This window comes from Salmo salar, chromosome 02 (assembly GCF_965601325.2).
Source record: "Salmo salar chromosome 02, fSalSal1, whole genome shotgun sequence".
NCBI lineage: Eukaryota > Metazoa > Chordata > Actinopteri > Salmoniformes > Salmonidae > Salmo > Salmo salar.
Genome location: NC_138292.1, coordinates 22198168 through 22219395, shown reverse-complemented (window position 1 = coordinate 22219395; position 21228 = coordinate 22198168). Strand labels below are relative to the sequence as shown.

The 21228-nt window shown below is 44.6% G+C and overlaps 2 protein-coding genes across 2 annotated transcripts; both read left to right on the top strand.

Moving 5' to 3' along the window:
• Positions 1-9: 9 nt before the first annotated feature.
• On the top strand, positions 10-13353 carry LOC123728247 (putative N-acetyltransferase 14). The gene is made up of 4 exons (XM_045699981.2): positions 10-218; positions 1399-1548; positions 1883-2185; positions 2337-13353. The coding sequence occupies exons 2-4, from the start codon at positions 1468-1470 to the stop codon at positions 2793-2795; spliced, it is 843 nt and encodes a 280-aa protein (XP_045555937.1). The 5' UTR covers positions 10-218; positions 1399-1467; the 3' UTR covers positions 2796-13353.
• Positions 13354-18651: 5298 nt separating this feature from the next.
• On the top strand, positions 18652-20979 carry aicda (activation induced cytidine deaminase). The gene is made up of 5 exons (XM_014154598.3): positions 18652-18747; positions 19340-19505; positions 20117-20405; positions 20486-20601; positions 20688-20979. Exons 1-5 carry the CDS (start codon positions 18728-18730, stop codon positions 20736-20738), a joined length of 642 nt encoding a protein of 213 aa, XP_014010073.2. The 5' UTR covers positions 18652-18727; the 3' UTR covers positions 20739-20979.
• The last annotated feature ends 249 nt before the right edge of the window (positions 20980-21228 follow it).

Below are 21228 nucleotides of genomic sequence, written 5' to 3'. Positions count from 1 at the left end.
TCGCTATGCAAATGGCGTAGACAGCATTCATGATGACAGTACATGTTATCGTAAAACTACGTAACACTACATTTGCAATAGGTGGCCATGGTGGCCACGCAAGTATTGCGAGTCATTCAATCAAACATAAGAAAAATCGTTTTGAAGGAATAAACACAGCAAATATATAAATCCGTTTCCCTGCATTTGGCGGTGGTCCAACGCTGCAAGTTTGCAAGGTAGGCTATGTAGGTTCGGCTGGGTTGAACGAGAAGATTCGACGTTTATTTAGACATTAAGCATGAATAACCCTTCTCCACTCACCATATAAGGATTTAAAACATGTCAACGGGTTTAAAACAGGTTCAAAATATATGAACACGTTGTGTTTTGATTTGCCTTTTAATTTTCATATTATTGATTTGCGAACTACATTTTATTGTACATATAAGACCAACATTGTTCTAAAGGAGCCTCTTGACCCGTTGTTTGTTGTTGATAAGCCTTGTAGAAGCAGTGTGGCCATGCAATAGACAAATCCTTTCCCGACCCCCTAAAATAATCGCCCGTTTAGCTTGATTTTGGGAGGAAACGGCACTGCACTCACAACTGACACATTGTATCAACCTGTGCCAGTGTGATTTACATTTACATTTTAGTCATTTAGCAGACGCTCTTATCCAGAGCGACTTACAAATTGGTGCATTCACCTATAATATCCAGTGGAACAACCACTTTACAATAGTGCATCTAAATATTTTAAGGGGGGGGGGGGTTAGAAGGATTACCTTATCCTAACCCAGGTATTCCTTGAAGAGGTGGGGTTTCAGGTGTCTCCGGTGATGCATCGGTTGTTACATTTTAGTAACAAACATTATGCTGTTACTTTGTTGCACAATGCAGCCACCTACTGTATCCTTGCATACATAGTCTCTGATAGAGGGATTTCATAGGGGTCTGCCCTCATACTATAATGTCATGTGTTTTCAATGTGTATCTGTCAAATGAAGGCAGTCAATTCAGGAAATAAACAAAAATTACAATCCAATAATTGAAAAAAGGGCATTTATTTTCAATAACTTCTCAATAAACTGAAAAGTAGAAGCAATTTATTTCAAAATTGAGACCGACCCGGGTATATATGTAGGCTACATATACAGTGTTACAGGGATGGATTGCTTTCCTTCTAAGTCATGGCATCAAACCCCAAAATAGCCTGGATCAAATATAACCCACCACATTCCCATCATCTTGAATACGATTTTATACCATTTAGCTACTATGGTAACCGGAATGTAAATACTCCACTGTATATTGTCATTGTAGTGTTGTATGTAATCAAATATGCAAAATTCAACAACATAGTGTATCTGTACAAAGCAATGTATTATGTGACCATGAGATTTTCTATATTTGCAGACCGGTGTGTGTTGCTGTATGAGGTGTGCGTGAGTGAGGGTGTGTGTGCAGTGTGTGTGAAGTCCAGACATGGTAAAGCTGGAGCTAGATCAGGTGGTAATGAGGAGGATGAGGGAGAATGACATCGAGACTGTCAAAGCTATCATCAAGGTGTGTGTTTTATCCTCAAAGTTATGCACACACACACACACACACACACACACACACACACACACACACACACACACACACACACACACACTTCAAGCCTGAGTTATGCTCTGTCTCTACACTCTTAGGTGCTCTAGAACCTTTTTTTTGTAAGAGTACTTTTTCAGATTATCACTCAAACTCACCTTTCTCTCTCTGTCCCCATCCTTTACGTCCCCCCTCTCTTTCTCTCTCTCTCAATCTTTCTCCTCCCCCCTCTCTCTCTCTCCTCTCTCTCTTGCTCTTTCTCCCCCCCTCTCTCTCTCTTCGTCCCTCCCTCTCTTTCTCTCTGTAGGAGGGTTGTCAGGGAACAGAAAACCGTCTGATCCTCCACATCCTGACTCGTCCTGTCTGCCTCCTACTCCTGGCCACCGTCTCTTCTGTCCTCCGCTGCTTCCTTCACTCCTTCATCCTGGCCCTCATCATCCCTGTCTTCCTGCTCATCGTCTACCTCAAGTTCACCATGCCACGCTCCACCGGAGTGCTGGGAACCAGCCGGCCCTACTGGGACTATGTGGGGAGCAGTTACCGAGGGGCGCAGGACGAGACCCTTCCCAACCCCTATAGCAGGATCAGTGGGAAACCCCCACCGGCAAAAGTAGGTTTCCTTTTCTTTGACTTTAGGTACTGTATGTTGTGGATGTTACATGCATTGCTCAGTTTTACTACAGTGTTTTAGTGATTTGGACTTTTCGTGCTTTGGGCCGAGTTGCTGCACAAATAAAGTTGATTATTATCTGTCATTAAAGGGCAAGGCCAGACGGAGGACCAAACCCAAGGCAGAGGACAAGGACAAAGACTCATCTCCTGAGATCGTAGACGTGGAGAGGGAGAAGGCAGCAGGGCAGGTGTGGGTGGCGGACTGTGAGGGGGAGATCGTGGGCTGTGTGTCCAGGGAAGGTGACTGTCGTCTGGGGATGAGGAGGTTCTGCAGGGTGGTGGTGGGCTGCTGGTACTGCCGGGAGGGCCTCGGCAGACTGCTGGTCCAGAGTCTGGAGCAGAGGGAGAGGCAGACGGGGGCTAGGAGGGTCTATGCCCACGTCCCCTACCCTTCTGCAGTAGGAGAGGCCTTCTTCAGGAAGCTGGGCTACAGGCTGCATGGGGAGGTGGGCTACGATGGGGAGAAAGAAGAGGAGGATGAAGAGCAGCCGGAGAGGACATTTCTGGGCTTCCATGTCACCAAGGTGTTTGTCAAAGACCTCAAGTGATGGAGGAGACACAATGGGGAATGAGAAAATAGGGAATGTGGAAAATAAGACTAAGAAGATAGACTAAAGGGAAATAGAGAGAGGAGGAGGAGAGATAGTATCGGGAAATAGAGTGAGGAGGAGGAGAGATACTAAAGGGAAATAGAGAGGAGGAGGAGAGATACTATAGGGAAATAGAGAGGAGGAGGAGAGATACTAAAGGGAAATAGAGAGGAGGAGGAGAGATACTAAAGGGAAATAGGGAGAGGAGGAGGAGAGATACTATAGGGAAATAGAGAGGAGGAGGAGAGATACTAAAGGGAAATAGAGAGAGGAGGAGGAGAGATACTATAGGGAAATAGAGAGGAGGAGGAGAGATACTAAAGGGAAATAGAGAGGAGGAGGAGAGATACTATAGGGAAATAGAGAGAGGAGGAGGAGAGATACTAAAGGGAAATAGAGAGAGGAGGAGGAGAGATACTCTAGGGAAATAGAGAGGAGGAGGAGAGATACTAAAGGGAAATAGAGAGGAGGAGGAGGAGAGATACTAAAGGGAAATAGAGAGAGGAGGAGGAGGAGAGCTACTATAGGGAAATAGAGAGAGGAGGAGGAGGAGAGATACTAAAGGGAAATAGAGAGAGGAGGAGGAGAGATACTCTAGGGAAATAGAGAGAGGAGGAGGAGGAGAGATACTAAAGGGAAATAGAGAGAGGAGGAGGAGGAGGAGAGATACTATAGGGAAATAGAGAGAGGAGGAGGAGGAGAGATACTAAAGGGAAATAGAGAGAGGAGGAGGAGAGATACTCTAGGGAAATAGAGAGAGGAGGAGGAGGAGAGATACTAAAGGGAAATAGAGAGAGGAGGAGGAGGAGAGATACTATAGGGAAATAGAGAGAGGAGGAGGAGAGATACTATAGGGAAATAGAGAGAGGAGGAGGAGAGATACTAAAGGGAAATAGAGAGAGGAGGAGGAGGAGAGATACTAAAGGGAAATAGAGAGAGGAGGAGGAGGAGAGATACTAAAGGGAAATAGAGAGAGGAGGAGGAGGAGAGATACTAAAGGGAAATAGAGAGAGGAGGAGGAGGAGAGATACTAAAGGGAAATAGAGAGAGGAGGAGGAGGAGAGATACTAAAGGGAAATAGAGAGAGGAGGAGGAGGAGAGATACTAAAGGGAAATAGAGAGAGGAGGAGGAGAGATACTATAGGGAAATAGAGAGAGGAGGAGGAGAGATACTATAGGGAAATAGAGAGGAAGAGGAGTGATAGTATAGGGAAATAGAGAGAGGAGGAGGAGAGATACTAAAGGGAAATAGAGAGGAGGAGAGATACTCTAGGGAAATAGAGAGAGGAGGAGGAGGAGAGATACTAAAGGGAAATAGAGAGAGGAGGAGGAGGAGAGATACTATAGGGAAATAGAGAGAGGAAGAGGAGTGATAGTATAGGGAAATAGAGAGAGGAGGAGGAGAGATACTAAAGGGAAATAGAGAGGAGGAGAGATACTAAAGGGAAATAGAGAGAGGAGGAGGAGAGATACTAAAGGGAAATAGAGAGAGGAGGAGGAGAGATACTAAAGGGAAATAGAGAGGAGGAGAGATACTCTAGGGAAATAGAGAGAGGAGGAGGAGGAGAGATACTAAAGGGAAATAGAGAGAGGAGGAGGAGGAGAGATACTATAGGGAAATAGAGAGAGGAAGAGGAGTGATAGTATAGGGAAATAGAGAGAGGAGGAGGAGAGATACTAAAGGGAAATAGAGAGGAGGAGAGATACTAAAGGGAAATAGAGAGAGGAGGAGGAGAGATACTATAGGGAAATAGAGAGAGGAGGAGGAGGAGAGATACTAAAGGGAAATAGAGAGAGGAGGAGGAGAGATACTCTAGGGAAATAGAGGAGGAGGAGGAGGAGAGATACTAAAGGGAAATAGAGAGAGGAGGAGGAGGAGGAGAGATACTAAAGGGAAATAGAGAGAGGAGGAGGAGAGATACTAAAGGGAAATAGAGAGAGGAGGAGGAGGAGAGATACTATAGGGAAATAGAGAGAGGAGGAGGAGGAGAGATACTAAAGGGAAATAGAGAGAGGAGGAGGAGAGATACTCTAGGGAAATAGAGAGAGGAGGAGGAGGAGAGATACTAAAGGGAAATAGAGAGAGGAGGAGGAGAGATACTAAAGGGAAATAGAGAGAGGAGGAGGAGAGATACTAAAGGGAAATAGAGAGGAGGAGAGATACTATAGGGAAATAGAGAGAGGAGGAGGAGAGATACTAAAGGGAAATAGAGAGGAGGAGAGATACTAAAGGGAAATAGAGAGAGGAGGAGGAGAGATACTAAAGGGAAATAGAGAGGAGGAGAGATACTAAAGGGAAATAGAGAGAGGAGGAGGAGGAGGAGAGATACTATAGGGAAATAGAGAGAGGAGGAGGAGTGATACTAAAGGGAAATAGAGAGGAGGAGAGATACTAAAGGGAAATAGAGAGAGGAGGAGGAGAGATACTAAAGGGAAATAGAGAGGAGGAGAGATACTAAAGGGAAATAGAGAGAGGAGGAGGAGGAGGAGAGATACTATAGGGAAATAGAGAGAGGAGGAGGAGAGATACTAAAGGGAAATAGAGAGAGGAGGAGGAGGAGAGCTACTATAGGGAAATAGAGAGAGGAGGAGGAGGAGAGATACTAAAGGGAAATAGAGAGAGGAGGAGGAGAGATACTAAAGGGAAATAGAGAGAGGAGGAGGAGAGATACTAAAGGGAAATAGAGAGAGGAGGAGGAGAGATACTATAGGGAAATAGAGAGAGGAGGAGGAGGAGAGCTACTATAGGGAAATAGAGAGAGGAGGAGGAGGAGAGATACTAAAGGGAAATAGAGAGAGGAGGAGGAGAGATACTATAGGGAAATAGAGAGAGGAGGAGGAGGAGAGCTACTATAGGGAAATAGAGAGAGGAGGAGGAGAGATACTTTAGGGAAATAGAGAGAGGAGGAGGAGAGATACTAAAGGGAAATAGAGAGAGGAGGAGGAGGAGAGATACTAAAGGGAAATAGAGTGAGGAGGAGGAGGAGGAGAGATACTCTAGGGAAATAGAGAGAGGAGGAGGAGGAGAGCTACTATAGGGAAATAGAGAGAGGAGGAGGAGGAGAGATACTAAAGGGAAATAGAGAGAGGAGGAGGAGTGATACTAAAGGGAAATAGAGAGGAGGAGAGATACTAAAGGGAAATAGAGAGGAGGAGGAGAGATACTATAGGGAAATAGAGAGAGGAGGAGGAGGAGAGATACTAAAGGGAAATAGAGAGAGGAGGAGGAGGAGAGATACTAAAGGGAAATAGAGTGAGGAGGAGTAGGAGGAGAGATACTATAGGGAAATAGAGAGAGGAGGAGGAGGAGAGATACTATAGGGAAATAGAGAGAGGAGGAGGAGGAGAGATACTAAAGGGAAATAGAGTGAGGAGGAGGAGGAGGAGAGATACTATAGGGAAATAGAGAGGAGGAGGAGGAGAGATACTAAAGGGAAATAGAGAGAGGAGGAGAGATACTAAAGGGAAATAGAGAGAGGAGGAGGAGAGATACTATAGGGAAATAGAGAGGAGGAGGAGAGATACTAAAGGGAAATAGAGAGGAGGAGGAGAGATACTATAGGGAAATAGAGAGAGGAGGAGGAGGAGAGATACTATAGGGAAATAGAGAGAGGAGGAGGAGGAGAGATACTCTAGGGAAATAGAGAGAGGAGGAGGAGGAGAGATACTAAAGGGAAATAGAGAGAGGAGGAGGAGAGATACTCTAGGGAAATAGAGAGGAGGAGGAGGAGAGATACTAAAGGGAAATAGAGAGAGGAGGAGGAGGAGAGATACTATAGGGAAATAGAGAGAGGAGGAGGAGGAGAGCTACTATAGGGAAATAGAGAGAGGAGGAGGAGGAGAGATACTATAGGGAAATAGAGAGAGAGGAGGAGGAGAGATACTATAGGGAAATAGAGAGAGGAGGAGGAGAGATACTAAAGGGAAATAGAGAGAGGAGGAGGAGGAGAGATACTAAAGGGAAATAGAGTGAGGAGGAGGAGGAGGAGAGATACTCTAGGGAAATAGAGAGAGGAGGAGGAGGAGAGCTACTATAGGGAAATAGAGAGAGGAGGAGGAGGAGAGATACTAAAGGGAAATAGAGAGAGGAGGAGGAGAGATACTATAGGGAAATAGAGAGAGGAGGAGGAGTGATACTAAAGGGAAATAGAGAGGAGGAGAGATACTAAAGGGAAATAGAGAGGAGGAGGAGAGATACTAAAGGGAAATAGAGAGAGGAGGAGGAGAGATACTAAAGGGAAATAGAGAGAGGAGGAGGAGTGATACTAAAGGGAAATAGAGAGGAGGAGAGATACTATAGGGAAATAGAGAGAGGAGGAGGAGAGATACTAAAGGGAAATAGAGAGAGGAGGAGGAGTGATACTAAAGGGAAATAGAGAGGAGGAGAGATACTAAAGGGAAATAGAGAGGAGGAGGAGAGATACTATAGGGAAATAGAGAGAGGAGGAGGAGGAGAGATACTAAAGGGAAATAGAGAGAGGAGGAGGAGGAGAGATACTAAAGGGAAATAGAGTGAGGAGGAGGAGGAGGAGAGATACTATAGGGAAATAGAGAGAGGAGGAGGAGGAGAGATACTATAGGGAAATAGAGGGAGGAGGAGAGATACTAAAGGGAAATAGAGTGAGGAGGAGTAGGAGGAGAGATACTATAGGGAAATAGAGAGGAGGAGGAGGAGAGATACTAAAGGGAAATAGAGAGAGGAGGAGAGATACTATAGGGAAATAGAGAGGAGGAGGAGAGATACTAAAGGGAAATAGAGAGGAGGAGGGGAGATACTAAAGGGAAATAGAGAGAGGAGGAGGAGGAGAGATACTATAGGGAAATAGAGAGAGGAGGAGGAGGAGAGATACTCTAGGGAAATAGAGAGAGGAGGAGGAGGAGAGTTACTAAAGGGAAATAGAGAGAGGAGGAGGAGAGATACTCTAGGGAAATAGAGAGGAGGAGGAGGAGAGATACTAAAGGGAAATAGAGAGAGGAGGAGGAGGAGAGATACTATAGGGAAATAGAGAGAGGAGGAGGAGGAGAGATACTAAAGGGAAATAGAGAGAGGAGGAGGAGAGATACTCTAGGGAAATAGAGAGAGGAGGAGGAGGAGAGATACTAAAGGGAAATAGAGAGAGGAGGAGGAGAGATACTCTAGGGAAATAGAGGAGGAGGAGGAGGAGAGATACTAAAGGGAAATAGAGAGAGGAGGAGGAGGAGGAGAGATACTAAAGGGAAATAGAGAGAGGAGGAGGAGAGATACTAAAGGGAAATAGAGAGAGGAGGAGGAGGAGAGATACTATAGGGAAATAGAGAGAGGAGGAGGAGGAGAGATACTAAAGGGAAATAGAGAGAGGAGGAGGAGAGATACTCTAGGGAAATAGAGAGAGGAGGAGGAGGAGAGATACTAAAGGGAAATAGAGAGAGGAGGAGGAGAGATACTAAAGGGAAATAGAGAGAGGAGGAGGAGAGATACTAAAGGGAAATAGAGAGGAGGAGAGATACTATAGGGAAATAGAGAGAGGAGGAGGAGAGATACTAAAGGGAAATAGAGAGGAGGAGAGATACTAAAGGGAAATAGAGAGAGGAGGAGGAGAGATACTAAAGGGAAATAGAGAGGAGGAGAGATACTAAAGGGAAATAGAGAGAGGAGGAGGAGGAGGAGAGATACTATAGGGAAATAGAGAGAGGAGGAGGAGGAGGAGAGATACTAAAGGGAAATAGAGAGAGGAGGAGGAGAGATACTAAAGGGAAATAGAGAGGAGGAGAGATACTAAAGGGAAATAGAGAGAGGAGGAGGAGGAGGAGAGATACTATAGGGAAATAGAGAGAGGAGGAGGAGTGATACTAAAGGGAAATAGAGAGGAGGAGAGATACTAAAGGGAAATAGAGAGAGGAGGAGGAGAGATACTAAAGGGAAATAGAGAGGAGGAGAGATACTATAGGGAAATAGAGAGGAGGAGGAGAGATACTAAAGGGAAATAGAGAGGAGGAGGGGAGATACTAAAGGGAAATAGAGAGAGGAGGAGGAGGAGAGATACTATAGGGAAATAGAGAGAGGAGGAGGAGGAGAGATACTCTAGGGAAATAGAGAGAGGAGGAGGAGGAGAGTTACTAAAGGGAAATAGAGAGAGGAGGAGGAGAGATACTCTAGGGAAATAGAGAGGAGGAGGAGGAGAGATACTAAAGGGAAATAGAGAGAGGAGGAGGAGGAGAGATACTATAGGGAAATAGAGAGAGGAGGAGGAGGAGAGATACTAAAGGGAAATAGAGAGAGGAGGAGGAGAGATACTCTAGGGAAATAGAGAGAGGAGGAGGAGGAGAGATACTAAAGGGAAATAGAGAGAGGAGGAGGAGAGATACTCTAGGGAAATAGAGGAGGAGGAGGAGGAGAGATACTAAAGGGAAATAGAGAGAGGAGGAGGAGGAGGAGAGATACTAAAGGGAAATAGAGAGAGGAGGAGGAGAGATACTAAAGGGAAATAGAGAGAGGAGGAGGAGGAGAGATACTATAGGGAAATAGAGAGAGGAGGAGGAGGAGAGATACTAAAGGGAAATAGAGAGAGGAGGAGGAGAGATACTCTAGGGAAATAGAGAGAGGAGGAGGAGGAGAGATACTAAAGGGAAATAGAGAGAGGAGGAGGAGAGATACTAAAGGGAAATAGAGAGAGGAGGAGGAGAGATACTAAAGGGAAATAGAGAGGAGGAGAGATACTATAGGGAAATAGAGAGAGGAGGAGGAGAGATACTAAAGGGAAATAGAGAGGAGGAGAGATACTAAAGGGAAATAGAGAGAGGAGGAGGAGAGATACTAAAGGGAAATAGAGAGGAGGAGAGATACTAAAGGGAAATAGAGAGAGGAGGAGGAGGAGGAGAGATACTATAGGGAAATAGAGAGAGGAGGAGGAGGAGGAGAGATACTAAAGGGAAATAGAGAGAGGAGGAGGAGAGATACTAAAGGGAAATAGAGAGGAGGAGAGATACTAAAGGGAAATAGAGAGAGGAGGAGGAGGAGGAGAGATACTATAGGGAAATAGAGAGAGGAGGAGGAGTGATACTAAAGGGAAATAGAGAGGAGGAGAGATACTAAAGGGAAATAGAGAGAGGAGGAGGAGAGATACTAAAGGGAAATAGAGAGGAGGAGAGATACTAAAGGGAAATAGAGAGAGGAGGAGGAGGAGGAGAGATACTATAGGGAAATAGAGAGAGGAGGAGGAGAGATACTAAAGGGAAATAGAGAGAGGAGGAGGAGGAGAGCTACTATAGGGAAATAGAGAGAGGAGGAGGAGGAGAGATACTAAAGGGAAATAGAGAGAGGAGGAGGAGAGATACTAAAGGGAAATAGAGAGAGGAGGAGGAGAGATACTAAAGGGAAATAGAGAGAGGAGGAGGAGAGATACTATAGGGAAATAGAGAGAGGAGGAGGAGGAGAGCTACTATAGGGAAATAGAGAGAGGAGGAGGAGGAGAGATACTAAAGGGAAATAGAGAGAGGAGGAGGAGAGATACTATAGGGAAATAGAGAGAGGAGGAGGAGGAGAGCTACTATAGGGAAATAGAGAGAGGAGGAGGAGAGATACTTTAGGGAAATAGAGAGAGGAGGAGGAGAGATACTAAAGGGAAATAGAGAGAGGAGGAGGAGGAGAGATACTAAAGGGAAATAGAGTGAGGAGGAGGAGGAGGAGAGATACTCTAGGGAAATAGAGAGAGGAGGAGGAGGAGAGCTACTATAGGGAAATAGAGAGAGGAGGAGGAGGAGAGATACTAAAGGGAAATAGAGAGAGGAGGAGGAGGAGGAGAGATACTAAAGGGAAATAGAGAGGAGGAGAGATACTAAAGGGAAATAGAGAGGAGGAGGAGAGATACTATAGGGAAATAGAGAGAGGAGGAGGAGGAGAGATACTAAAGGGAAATAGAGAGAGGAGGAGGAGAGATACTAAAGGGAAATAGAGAGAGGAGGAGGAGTGATACTAAAGGGAAATAGAGAGGAGGAGAGATACTAAAGGGAAATAGAGAGGAGGAGGAGAGATACTATAGGGAAATAGAGAGAGGAGGAGGAGGAGAGATACTAAAGGGAAATAGAGAGAGGAGGAGGAGGAGAGATACTAAAGGGAAATAGAGTGAGGAGGAGTAGGAGGAGAGATACTATAGGGAAATAGAGAGAGGAGGAGGAGGAGAGATACTATAGGGAAATAGAGAGAGGAGGAGGAGGAGAGATACTAAAGGGAAATAGAGTGAGGAGGAGGAGGAGGAGAGATACTATAGGGAAATAGAGAGGAGGAGGAGGAGAGATACTAAAGGGAAATAGAGAGAGGAGGAGAGATACTAAAGGGAAATAGAGAGAGGAGGAGGAGAGATACTATAGGGAAATAGAGAGGAGGAGGAGAGATACTAAAGGGAAATAGAGAGGAGGAGGAGAGATACTATAGGGAAATAGAGAGAGGAGGAGGAGGAGAGATACTATAGGGAAATAGAGAGAGGAGGAGGAGGAGAGATACTCTAGGGAAATAGAGAGAGGAGGAGGAGGAGAGATACTAAAGGGAAATAGAGAGAGGAGGAGGAGAGATACTCTAGGGAAATAGAGAGGAGGAGGAGGAGAGATACTAAAGGGAAATAGAGAGAGGAGGAGGAGGAGAGATACTATAGGGAAATAGAGAGAGGAGGAGGAGGAGAGCTACTATAGGGAAATAGAGAGAGGAGGAGGAGGAGAGATACTATAGGGAAATAGAGAGAGAGGAGGAGGAGAGATACTATAGGGAAATAGAGAGAGGAGGAGGAGAGATACTAAAAGGAAATAGAGAGAGGAGGAGGAGGAGAGATACTAAAGGGAAATAGAGTGAGGAGGAGGAGGAGGAGAGATACTCTAGGGAAATAGAGAGAGGAGGAGGAGGAGAGCTACTATAGGGAAATAGAGAGAGGAGGAGGAGGAGAGATACTAAAGGGAAATAGAGAGAGGAGGAGGAGAGATACTATAGGGAAATAGAGAGAGGAGGAGGAGTGATACTAAAGGGAAATAGAGAGGAGGAGAGATACTAAAGGGAAATAGAGAGGAGGAGGAGAGATACTAAAGGGAAATAGAGAGAGGAGGAGGAGAGATACTAAAGGGAAATAGAGAGAGGAGGAGGAGTGATACTAAAGGGAAATAGAGAGGAGGAGAGATACTATAGGGAAATAGAGAGAGGAGGAGGAGAGATACTAAAGGGAAATAGAGAGAGGAGGAGGAGTGATACTAAAGGGAAATAGAGAGGAGGAGAGATACTAAAGGGAAATAGAGAGGAGGAGGAGAGATACTATAGGGAAATAGAGAGAGGAGGAGGAGGAGAGATACTAAAGGGAAATAGAGAGAGGAGGAGGAGGAGAGATACTAAAGGGAAATAGAGTGAGGAGGAGGAGGAGGAGAGATACTATAGGGAAATAGAGAGAGGAGGAGGAGGAGAGATACTATAGGGAAATAGAGAGAGGAGGAGGAGGAGAGATACTAAAGGGAAATAGAGTGAGGAGGAGGAGGAGGAGAGATACTATAGGGAAATAGAGAGGAGGAGGAGGAGAGATACTAAAGGGAAATAGAGAGAGGAGGAGAGATACTATAGGGAAATAGAGAGGAGGAGGAGAGATACTAAAGGGAAATAGAGAGGAGGAGGGGAGATACTAAAGGGAAATAGAGAGAGGAGGAGGAGGAGAGATACTATAGGGAAATAGAGAGAGGAGGAGGAGGAGAGATACTCTAGGGAAATAGAGAGAGGAGGAGGAGGAGAGTTACTAAAGGGAAATAGAGAGAGGAGGAGGAGAGATACTCTAGGGAAATAGAGAGGAGGAGGAGGAGAGATACTAAAGGGAAATAGAGAGAGGAGGAGGAGGAGAGATACTATAGGGAAATAGAGAGAGGAGGAGGAGGAGAGATACTAAAGGGAAATAGAGAGAGGAGGAGGAGAGATACTAAAGGGAAATAGAGAGAGGAGGAGGAGGAGAGATACTAAAGGGAAATAGAGAGAGGAGGAGGAGGAGAGATACTAAAGGGAAATAGAGAGAGGAGGAGGAGAGATACTCTAGGGAAATAGAGAGAGGAGGAGGAGGAGAGATACTAAAGGGAAATAGAGAGAGGAGGAGGAGGAGAGATACTATAGGGAAATAGAGAGAGGAGGAGGAGAGATACTATAGGGAAATAGAGAGAGGAGGAGGAGGAGGAGAGATACTAAAGGGAAATAGAGAGAGGAGGAGGAGAGATACTATAGGGAAATAGAGAGAGGAGGAGGAGAGATACAGTGAAAAGAGGTGGACTACCGCTCTTATCAATAATGAGGGTAGAGTCTAACTAAAATGTTGGAAGACAATGGACAATCTAGTGAACAGAACCTCACTTAAATGATGTTTTTTCCTCTCCTGATTTGTAGTATGTATTTATTTATGTATTGCTTTTACAATTGTCATTGAGTTCTCATTTGATGTAAAATATACTGTTTATATGTGGCTCTTTATTTGTAAAAATGTATTTTTATAAATAAGTGATTTTGCAAATAAAAGTGTGCGTACGTGGGGCTGTGTGCACACCTGTGTCAGTGAGTATACATTTACTGTGTGTGAGGAAGTATGTGGTTTATGTGAGTCTGCAGAACATCTCTGTTCGCCTTTCTCTCTTTCTCCCCCGTCTTCTGTCTCACTCCTCACCTGCACCTGTGTGTGGCTTTGTATGAGTCTGCAAAACACACAGGCTCTCCTTCATTCATCTCTCTCTCTCTATCCTCATCCCCCCCTTTAATTGCACTTAACATCCTTCCTCACACTGCACACCTGTCACATGGCAGGAGGAAAGTGTCAGCTATATTATCCTTGGTACAGCTTACACACCATGGTATTGGTAGTCAATTATAGCAGTAGTGTAGTGTGCTGTCTGCAGGTGAATGTCAGTTTGTGTGTGGGTGGAAGGGTATGAGTGACACTGCTCTCCAGCCCTGTCTCGGCCTAACCAGAATTAGAGCGTGGTTAGCTAAACGTGTGCTCACCATGCTAACCTCAGACCGTATCATAACTACAGTAACCTGTTTCTTACAGACATACAGTGTTGGAGTGTTGTAAATGAAATAGCTAGCGGTGTGTGTGTGTGGTCTTGGGGGAGGAGTATCTCCCCTAATACAAAGTTTAAGAAAACAGAACCGCCAAAGATTGCATCAACTGTTTAACTTGAACAAATCCTCAGCTCTAAGCCTCTAGGATTCTGGGTAACGTAAAGTGATTTCTCTGCAGTAAAACAATGTGTAATCTTCAGAATAAATACATTACAATGCCACAACTCTTTGTAGTGCTGGGATTACAGTAAAACCCCATTAAAAAAAATCACTCCCACTCACACATTTAGCACTACCCATGGCCATGCACATTAGTGAAGGAAATGTGCAGACAGACAGATGTAATGGTGAGTGTGGGAGTAATTGTTATCCTTGAAACAGTCTTCCCCATTCTTCCCGTTGAGCATGAGGTCATTTTATTATTGAGAGTCATGGTTCTCTCTCTCCATGGCTGCCCTGCCCTGCTGCAGACACCTGTTAGCTGGCCTTCTATAGTCTAACCCATCTGAAACTATTATTGTTGTCAGGAAACAGATGTGAGTTCACGCTACTGGAAAGTAAGCCTGTTTGTGACTGTGGTCATGTGGTTCTGCACGGTGTGTGTGTGTGTGTGTGTGTGTGTGTGTGTGTGTGTGTGTGTGTGTGTGTGTGTGTGTGTGTGTGTGTGTGTGTGTGTGTGTGTGTGTGTGTGTGTGTGTGTGTGTGTGTGTGTGTGTGTGTGTGTATGTGTGTGTGTGTGTGTGGGTGGGGGGGGTTCGGAAAGTATGACTTTGCACATCCTGCTGCCGGTTGGTTCCCCCTGTAACTATGAGTTAAATGCACAGCCATGTCTACCATAACCTACTGTACTCTGACACACACACTGTCTGTTACAGTAGTGCTGTGCACGAGAGGAGGGCCAGTGCACTTGAGTTGATATGTGACTGAAAGGTGACCTCGGTAAACTGTGGTCAAACCATGGAAGATGGTGATGTGTAATCCATATGTCTTACTTAAAACCACACACGCACGCACACGCACGCACACGTTTTCAGGATCATATTTAAAACAGACTGGAGGTTATGAATGGTAACATTCCATAGACACATTCACTTGCACAGTGAATTTTAGGTGCTTTAATAAACATAGTGCAACAAGGTTACTAAGGTTAGTTGCTGTCAACACATAGAGTCACTCTCTCTCTCACACACATACACACACTGACACATACACACACAGAGACATACACACACAGACAGATACATACAGACACATACACACACAGAGACATAAACACACAGACACATACACACACAGAGACATACACAGACAGATACATACAGACACATACACACACAGAGACATACACACACAGACACATACACACACAGAGACATACACACAGACACATACACACACAGAGACATACACACACAGACAGATACACACACAGACACACACACACACAGAGACATACACACCCAGACACATACACACACAGACACACAGAGACAAACATTGCAGATGAGTGTAAATCTTGATGTTGGGGCACCGCACCCCTGGCGGTTGGTACGTAAATGGCAGAGTGTATAAATCTGTTCCAGATGATGTGTATAGATCATAATTATGACACACTCACACAGATGGGCTCCACAAGCCAACCAAACACACACTCACACACACACACAGTACAGATGAGCTCCAAATACACCCACCCTGGGAAACGGTGAATTCCCCAAACCACAGAGTGCATGAGAGGGTGAGGGGAGTGGGAAGTCATGGGAAACAGAGGCACAGGATGCGTGCAGCTGCAGTGAACGGGACCGGGCCGGAGCAAAAACAGACAGAACGATGGCACAGAACAAAGCCGGAGAGAGAGTGAACACACCCTCGTCTATGGAGGAGGATGGATGACAACATCTCATGGTTCAAAGGCTGGTTGGTCTGAGTTATACACAGTGTGGGTAAGGGGAGAGAGCCACACACTGCGGTGGTGGAGCAGAGAGGGAAGCCTGGGGTGAGAGGGGTCACTCACAGCTCCTACGGTTTTTATGATTGACACACTTTGGGAAAACCCAAATATGACACGTGCAAGAACATGCACTCACAAAACCCAAATCAGAGGTATAGGTGTCAGGGCCTCTGGATTAGGGGGGACGCCCATGTCTACCCCAACTCTGGGGCCTGGAAACGGTGACGAGGGGGAGGAGGTAAGGAAAGGAGGGAGGAGTGGAGGGGAACGAGGAAGAGTGGTAAACCCAGTCTGCATCAAGGCGAGAAGGTATCTGGAAGTTTTCATTTTTTATGATCTGGGAAAACCAGAGTGGAGGGTTGGGTGACTGGCTGGGGGAGCGAGCGAAGCGCCTTTGGAAATTTCCACCCATTTGGCTGAGTTTACTGACGTATGTGAGAAAATCAAAAGGTTACAAATCACGTCAAACACTCCTGGACTCATGTGTGGTCACTGTAATTGCTTTGTGTTTCCTGCATTGTGAAACGGATTTGTTTCTTGTGGTCCTCTAATTAGTCATAATCAACTCATGGACTATATCTATGTAGTATAACTATACTGAACAAAAACATAAATGCAACATATAAAGTGTTGGTCCCATGTTTCATGAGCTGAAATAAAAGATCGCAGAAATGTTCCAGAAGCACAAAAAGCTTATTTCTCTCAAATGTTGTGCACAAATTTGTTCACATCCCTGTTAGTGAGCATTTCTCATTTGTTAAAATAATCCATCCGCTTGACAGGTGTGGCATATCAAGAAGCTGATTAAACAGCATGATCATTACACAGGTGGGACAATAAAAAAAAACAGCATGATCATTACACTGGGGACAATAAAAGGCCACTCTAAAATGTTCAGTTTTGTCACACAACATAATGCCACAGATGAAATTGTGGGTTTGCGAAACAAAGAATAACCAAAAACCATCTCAGGGAAGCTCATCTGCGTGCTTGTTGTCCTCACCAAGGTCTTGACCTGACTGCAGTTCGGTGTCGTAACTGACTTCAGTGGGCAAATGCTCACCTTCGATGGCTACTGGCACGCTGGAGAAGTGTGCTCTTCACGGATGAATGCCGGTTTCAACTGTACCGGGCAGATGGCGTTGTGTGGGTGAGCGGTTGGCTGATATCAACGTTGTGAACAGAGACCCATGGTGGCGGTGGGGTTATAGTATGGGCAGGCATAAGCTACGGACAACAAACACAATTGCATTTTATCGATGGCAATTTGAATGCACAGAGATACCGTGATGAGATCCTGAGGCCCATTGTCATCCATTCATCCGCCGCCATCACCTCATGTTTCAGCATGATAATGCACGGCCCCATGTCGCAAGGATCTGTACACAATTCCTGGAAGCTGGAACATGTCCCAGTTCTTCCATGGCCTGCATATTCACCAGACATGTCACCCATTGAGCATGTTTGGGATGCTCTGGATCAACGTATACGACAGCGTGTTCCAGTTCAAGCCAATATCCGCCAATCAACAGCCTGATAAATTCTATGTGAAGGAGATATGTTGCGCTGCATGAGGCAAATGGTGGTCACACCAGATACTGACTGGTTTTCTGATCCACGCCCCTACCTTTATTTTAAGGTATCTGTGACCAACAGATGCATATCTGTATTCCCAGTCATGTGAAATCCATAGATTAGGGCCTAATGAATTTATTTCAATTGACTGATTTACATATATGAACTGTAACTCAGTAAAGTCTTTAAAATTGTTGCATGTTGCGTTTATATTTTTGGTTCAGTTTAGTATTTGTCATAATCAACTCATGGACTATATATATCTAGTATAACTAGTGTTTCTTATCTAGTTTCCCAGTTTGTAGGCCTACATTGTTGTTTGCTGAAGAGCAATGTCCTGTAGTATATTGAATAACAATGTCCTGTAGTATACCGAATAACAATGTCCTGTAGTATACTGAATAACAATGTCCTGTAGTATACTGAATAACAATGTCCTGTAGTATACTGAATAACAATGTCCTGTAGTATATTGAATAACAATATCCTGTAGTATACTGAATAACAATGTCCTGTAGTATACTGAATAACAATGTCCTGTAGTATACTGAATAACAATGTCCTGTAGTATACTGAATAACAATGTCCTGTAGTATACTGAATAACAATGTCCTGTAGTATACTGAATAACAATGTCCTGTAGTATACTGAATAACAATGTCCTGTAGTATACTGAATAACAATGTCCTGTAGTATACTGAATAACAATGTCCTGTAGTATATTGAATAACAATATCCTGTAGTATACTGAATAACAATGTCCTGTAGTATACTGAATAACAATGTCCTGTAGTATATTGAATAACAATATCCTGTAGTATACTGAATAACAATGTCCTGTAGTATACTGAATAACAATGTCCTGTAGTATACTGAATAACAATGTCCTGTAGTATACTGAATAACAATGTCCTGTAGTATACTGAATAACAATGTCCTGTAGTATACTGAATAACAATGTCCTGTAGTATACTGAATAACAATGTCCTGTAGTATACTGAATAACAATGTCCTGTAGTATACTGAATAACAATGTCCTGTAGTATACTGAATAACAATGTCCTGTAGTATACTGTATCTATACGGCCCTGGCCTAGCTTTGGTACTGTTGTCACCCCTCCCCTATTCTTGTTTTGAAAAATCTCTCCATCCAACCAGAGCCACCTCTCTACACAAACTGTTTGACTGAGCGTATAGGTTTATATATATATATATCTACCCTGTCCCCTCCTTCCCTTCCCTCCTCCCCCCACCCTCTCTCACTCATCTCACCACTCACTCTCGCCTGATTGACTGTGTGAGACAAATTAGGCTTCTGAAATGATCAACAAATTTGACAGGTGAGTAAAATGCACATCTGTTTTTTTGTATTCATTGTTTAATGAGTTGAGAAAATGTATATGATATAATATCACATGACGGGATCAACTAATGTATGGTGTAGTACATATTTTAAAGCTAATCACTACCAATTGGTGATTGCTGTCCTATTTATTATTGATGATGCATTATGAAACCACTCCTGTCATCTTTCTCTTATGCAGCACAATCAGAAGTTTCGGTGATGATGACAACAATGTATTGAATAGCTTTCGCTAGTTTCACTGAAAGCTGTCTGATTGAAACTGAGACTGAGAGAACCAGGGCCAGTTTGTTAGACACCAGTTCATTGACAGATGGTTAATCAAACCAGTGGTTTTATGAAAGAAGAAGCGGAAAGTGTTGAGTAGTTAGTGCAGTCCTCATAACCAGAGTATATGGCTTTTCCACACCAGAAGAAATACACTACAGGGGCAGAGAAGGGAAAAGCAATAGTAGTGGCTATAACCATTCACCTTTTCACCATAGGCCTGCCTCAGTTTGTGTATGAAAATAGATTTAACATTCATCTCTAATACTTATTTGAGTGAAAACCTACTTTCTGTGTCTCAGTGTTCTGTTGGCCCAGAAGAAGTTTATCTACCACTATAAGAACATGCGCTGGGCCAAGGGCCGACACGAAACCTACCTGTGCTTCGTGGTCAAGAGGCGGGTGGGACCAAACTCACTCTCCTTCGACTTTGGACACCTGCGCAACCGGTCCGGCTGTCATGTTGAGGTGAGGGAGGGAGGGAGGGAGGGGAAAGTGTAGGGAGAGGAGGGAGGGGAGAGAGTAGGGAAAGGAGAGGAGAGGGAGAGGAGAGGGAGAGGCGAGAGAGGGAGAGGAAGAAACAGACGAAAGGGGTAAAAAACATGCAACAAATTTGATCATCTGTCATTTGCTCCAGTTTCTCTCCCCCTTTCCTTCTTTATATATTTCCCATCTCTTCCATTTTCTTTCTTTCCTTCCCCTGTCTTCATCACTCTCTTTCCCGTCATTCTACTCTCCACTCTCTCTATCCATGCATTACCTCTCCTTTCTCTCTATCTACATCTTCCTCCCTCAATCATTCCCCCCTCTCTCTCTCTCTCTCTCTCTCTCTCTCTCTCTCTCTCTCTCTCTTCCTCAACTACATCCATCACTCTCTCCCTCATTCCTCACCCGTCTACCTTCCTCAACTATCTCCATCACTCTCTCTCCCTCATTCCTCACCTATCTCCATCACTCACTCTCCCTCATTCCTCATCCCTCTCACTTCCTCCCCTATCTCCATCACTATCTCTCCCTCATTCCTCACCCCTCTCCCTTTCTCACACACCTCCATCACGCTCTTTCCTTCCACCCCCCAGTTGCTGTTCCTGCGCCTCCTGGAAGCAGGCGCCCTGTGTCCAGGCCTGTGGGGTTATGGAGCTCCAGACAGTGTGGGACTGTGTTACTCTGTCACCTGGTTCTGTTCCTGGTCCCCCTGCTCAGACTGCTCCTACAGGCTGGCCCAGTTCCTCAGCCAGACCCCCAACCTCCGCCTCAGGATCTACGTCTCCAGGCTCTACTTCTGTGACCCGGAGGACAGCAGTGCTAGAGAGGGTCTCCGCATGCTGCAGAGAGCCGGGGTGCAGATCACTGTCATGAACTATGAAGGTAGAGAGGGTGTGTGTGTGTGTGTGAGTGTGTGGGTGTGTGAGTACGTCTCTCATTATAATTCTGCCTCTTCCCTATAGACTATTTCTACTGTTGGCAGACTTTTGTAGCTTGCAGACAGCGTGTGTTTAAGGCCTGGGACGGACTGCATCAAAACTCTGTTCAACTGGCCAGGAAACTTAACGACATCCTCCAGGTAGGACACACACACACACACACACACGCACACACACTGTACCCTTGAGTTAGTAGGCTAATATTGTTTACTGATTTGTCTTTCAGCCTGGTGAGGCAGAAGATTGGGGAGATGCTTTCGAGCTACTTGGACTGTGATTCACCTCTATCCCTGTCATATACACTGATATGGAGCTATTTATTCTGCTCCTCCCACTGGTGCTACCTGTCAATGTTAAACTGATCACTTTAATCTATCACTGTAAAAGTAAATAATAATAACTGAAGTAGGTCAACTGTACAACTCAATAATGTGTTTATATATTATTTAATCCATGTGATTTACATTTTTACCCTTTGTAGCATTATTACTGTCTTGTAACACATCCATTAAATCATTCCCTCCAACTGTGATTATGAGTGGTTTTGTGTTGACATTATCCTATCCTCTATTTACATTTGACCAGCTCTTTATCTCTCACATAGACAACGATAAACAACAAAATAAAGCTTAGGCTAATTGATTACAATGATCTCTAAACTATCACTGACAATGGTTGATTAATCTGGACGAATGACATTAGAAATGGATGTGAACGCTTCACGTGCGCAAATACACAGTGTATTACGCTCTCGCGCCCGTTAACGT

What these genes read in the sequence shown, in the direction of transcription:
- LOC123728247 (XM_045699981.2), top strand. Translation starts at nt 1,468, where the DNA reads ATGGTAAAGCTGGAGCTAGATCAGGTGGTAATGAGGAGGATGAGGGAG. An exon ending in CTGTCAAAGCTATCATCAAG is followed by an intron (nt 1,549 to 1,882) that starts GTGTGTGTTTTA and finishes TTCTCTCTGTAG; the next exon opens with GAGGGTTGTCAGGGAACAGA. An exon ending in GGAAACCCCCACCGGCAAAA is followed by an intron (nt 2,186 to 2,336) that starts GTAGGTTTCCTT and finishes CTGTCATTAAAG; the next exon opens with GGCAAGGCCAGACGGAGGAC.
- aicda (XM_014154598.3), top strand. Translation starts at nt 18,728, where the DNA reads ATGATCAACAAATTTGACAG. An exon ending in ATGATCAACAAATTTGACAG is followed by an intron (nt 18,748 to 19,339) that starts GTGAGTAAAATG and finishes TCTGTGTCTCAG; the next exon opens with TGTTCTGTTGGCCCAGAAGA. An exon ending in CACTGTCATGAACTATGAAG is followed by an intron (nt 20,406 to 20,485) that starts GTAGAGAGGGTG and finishes TCTTCCCTATAG; the next exon opens with ACTATTTCTACTGTTGGCAG.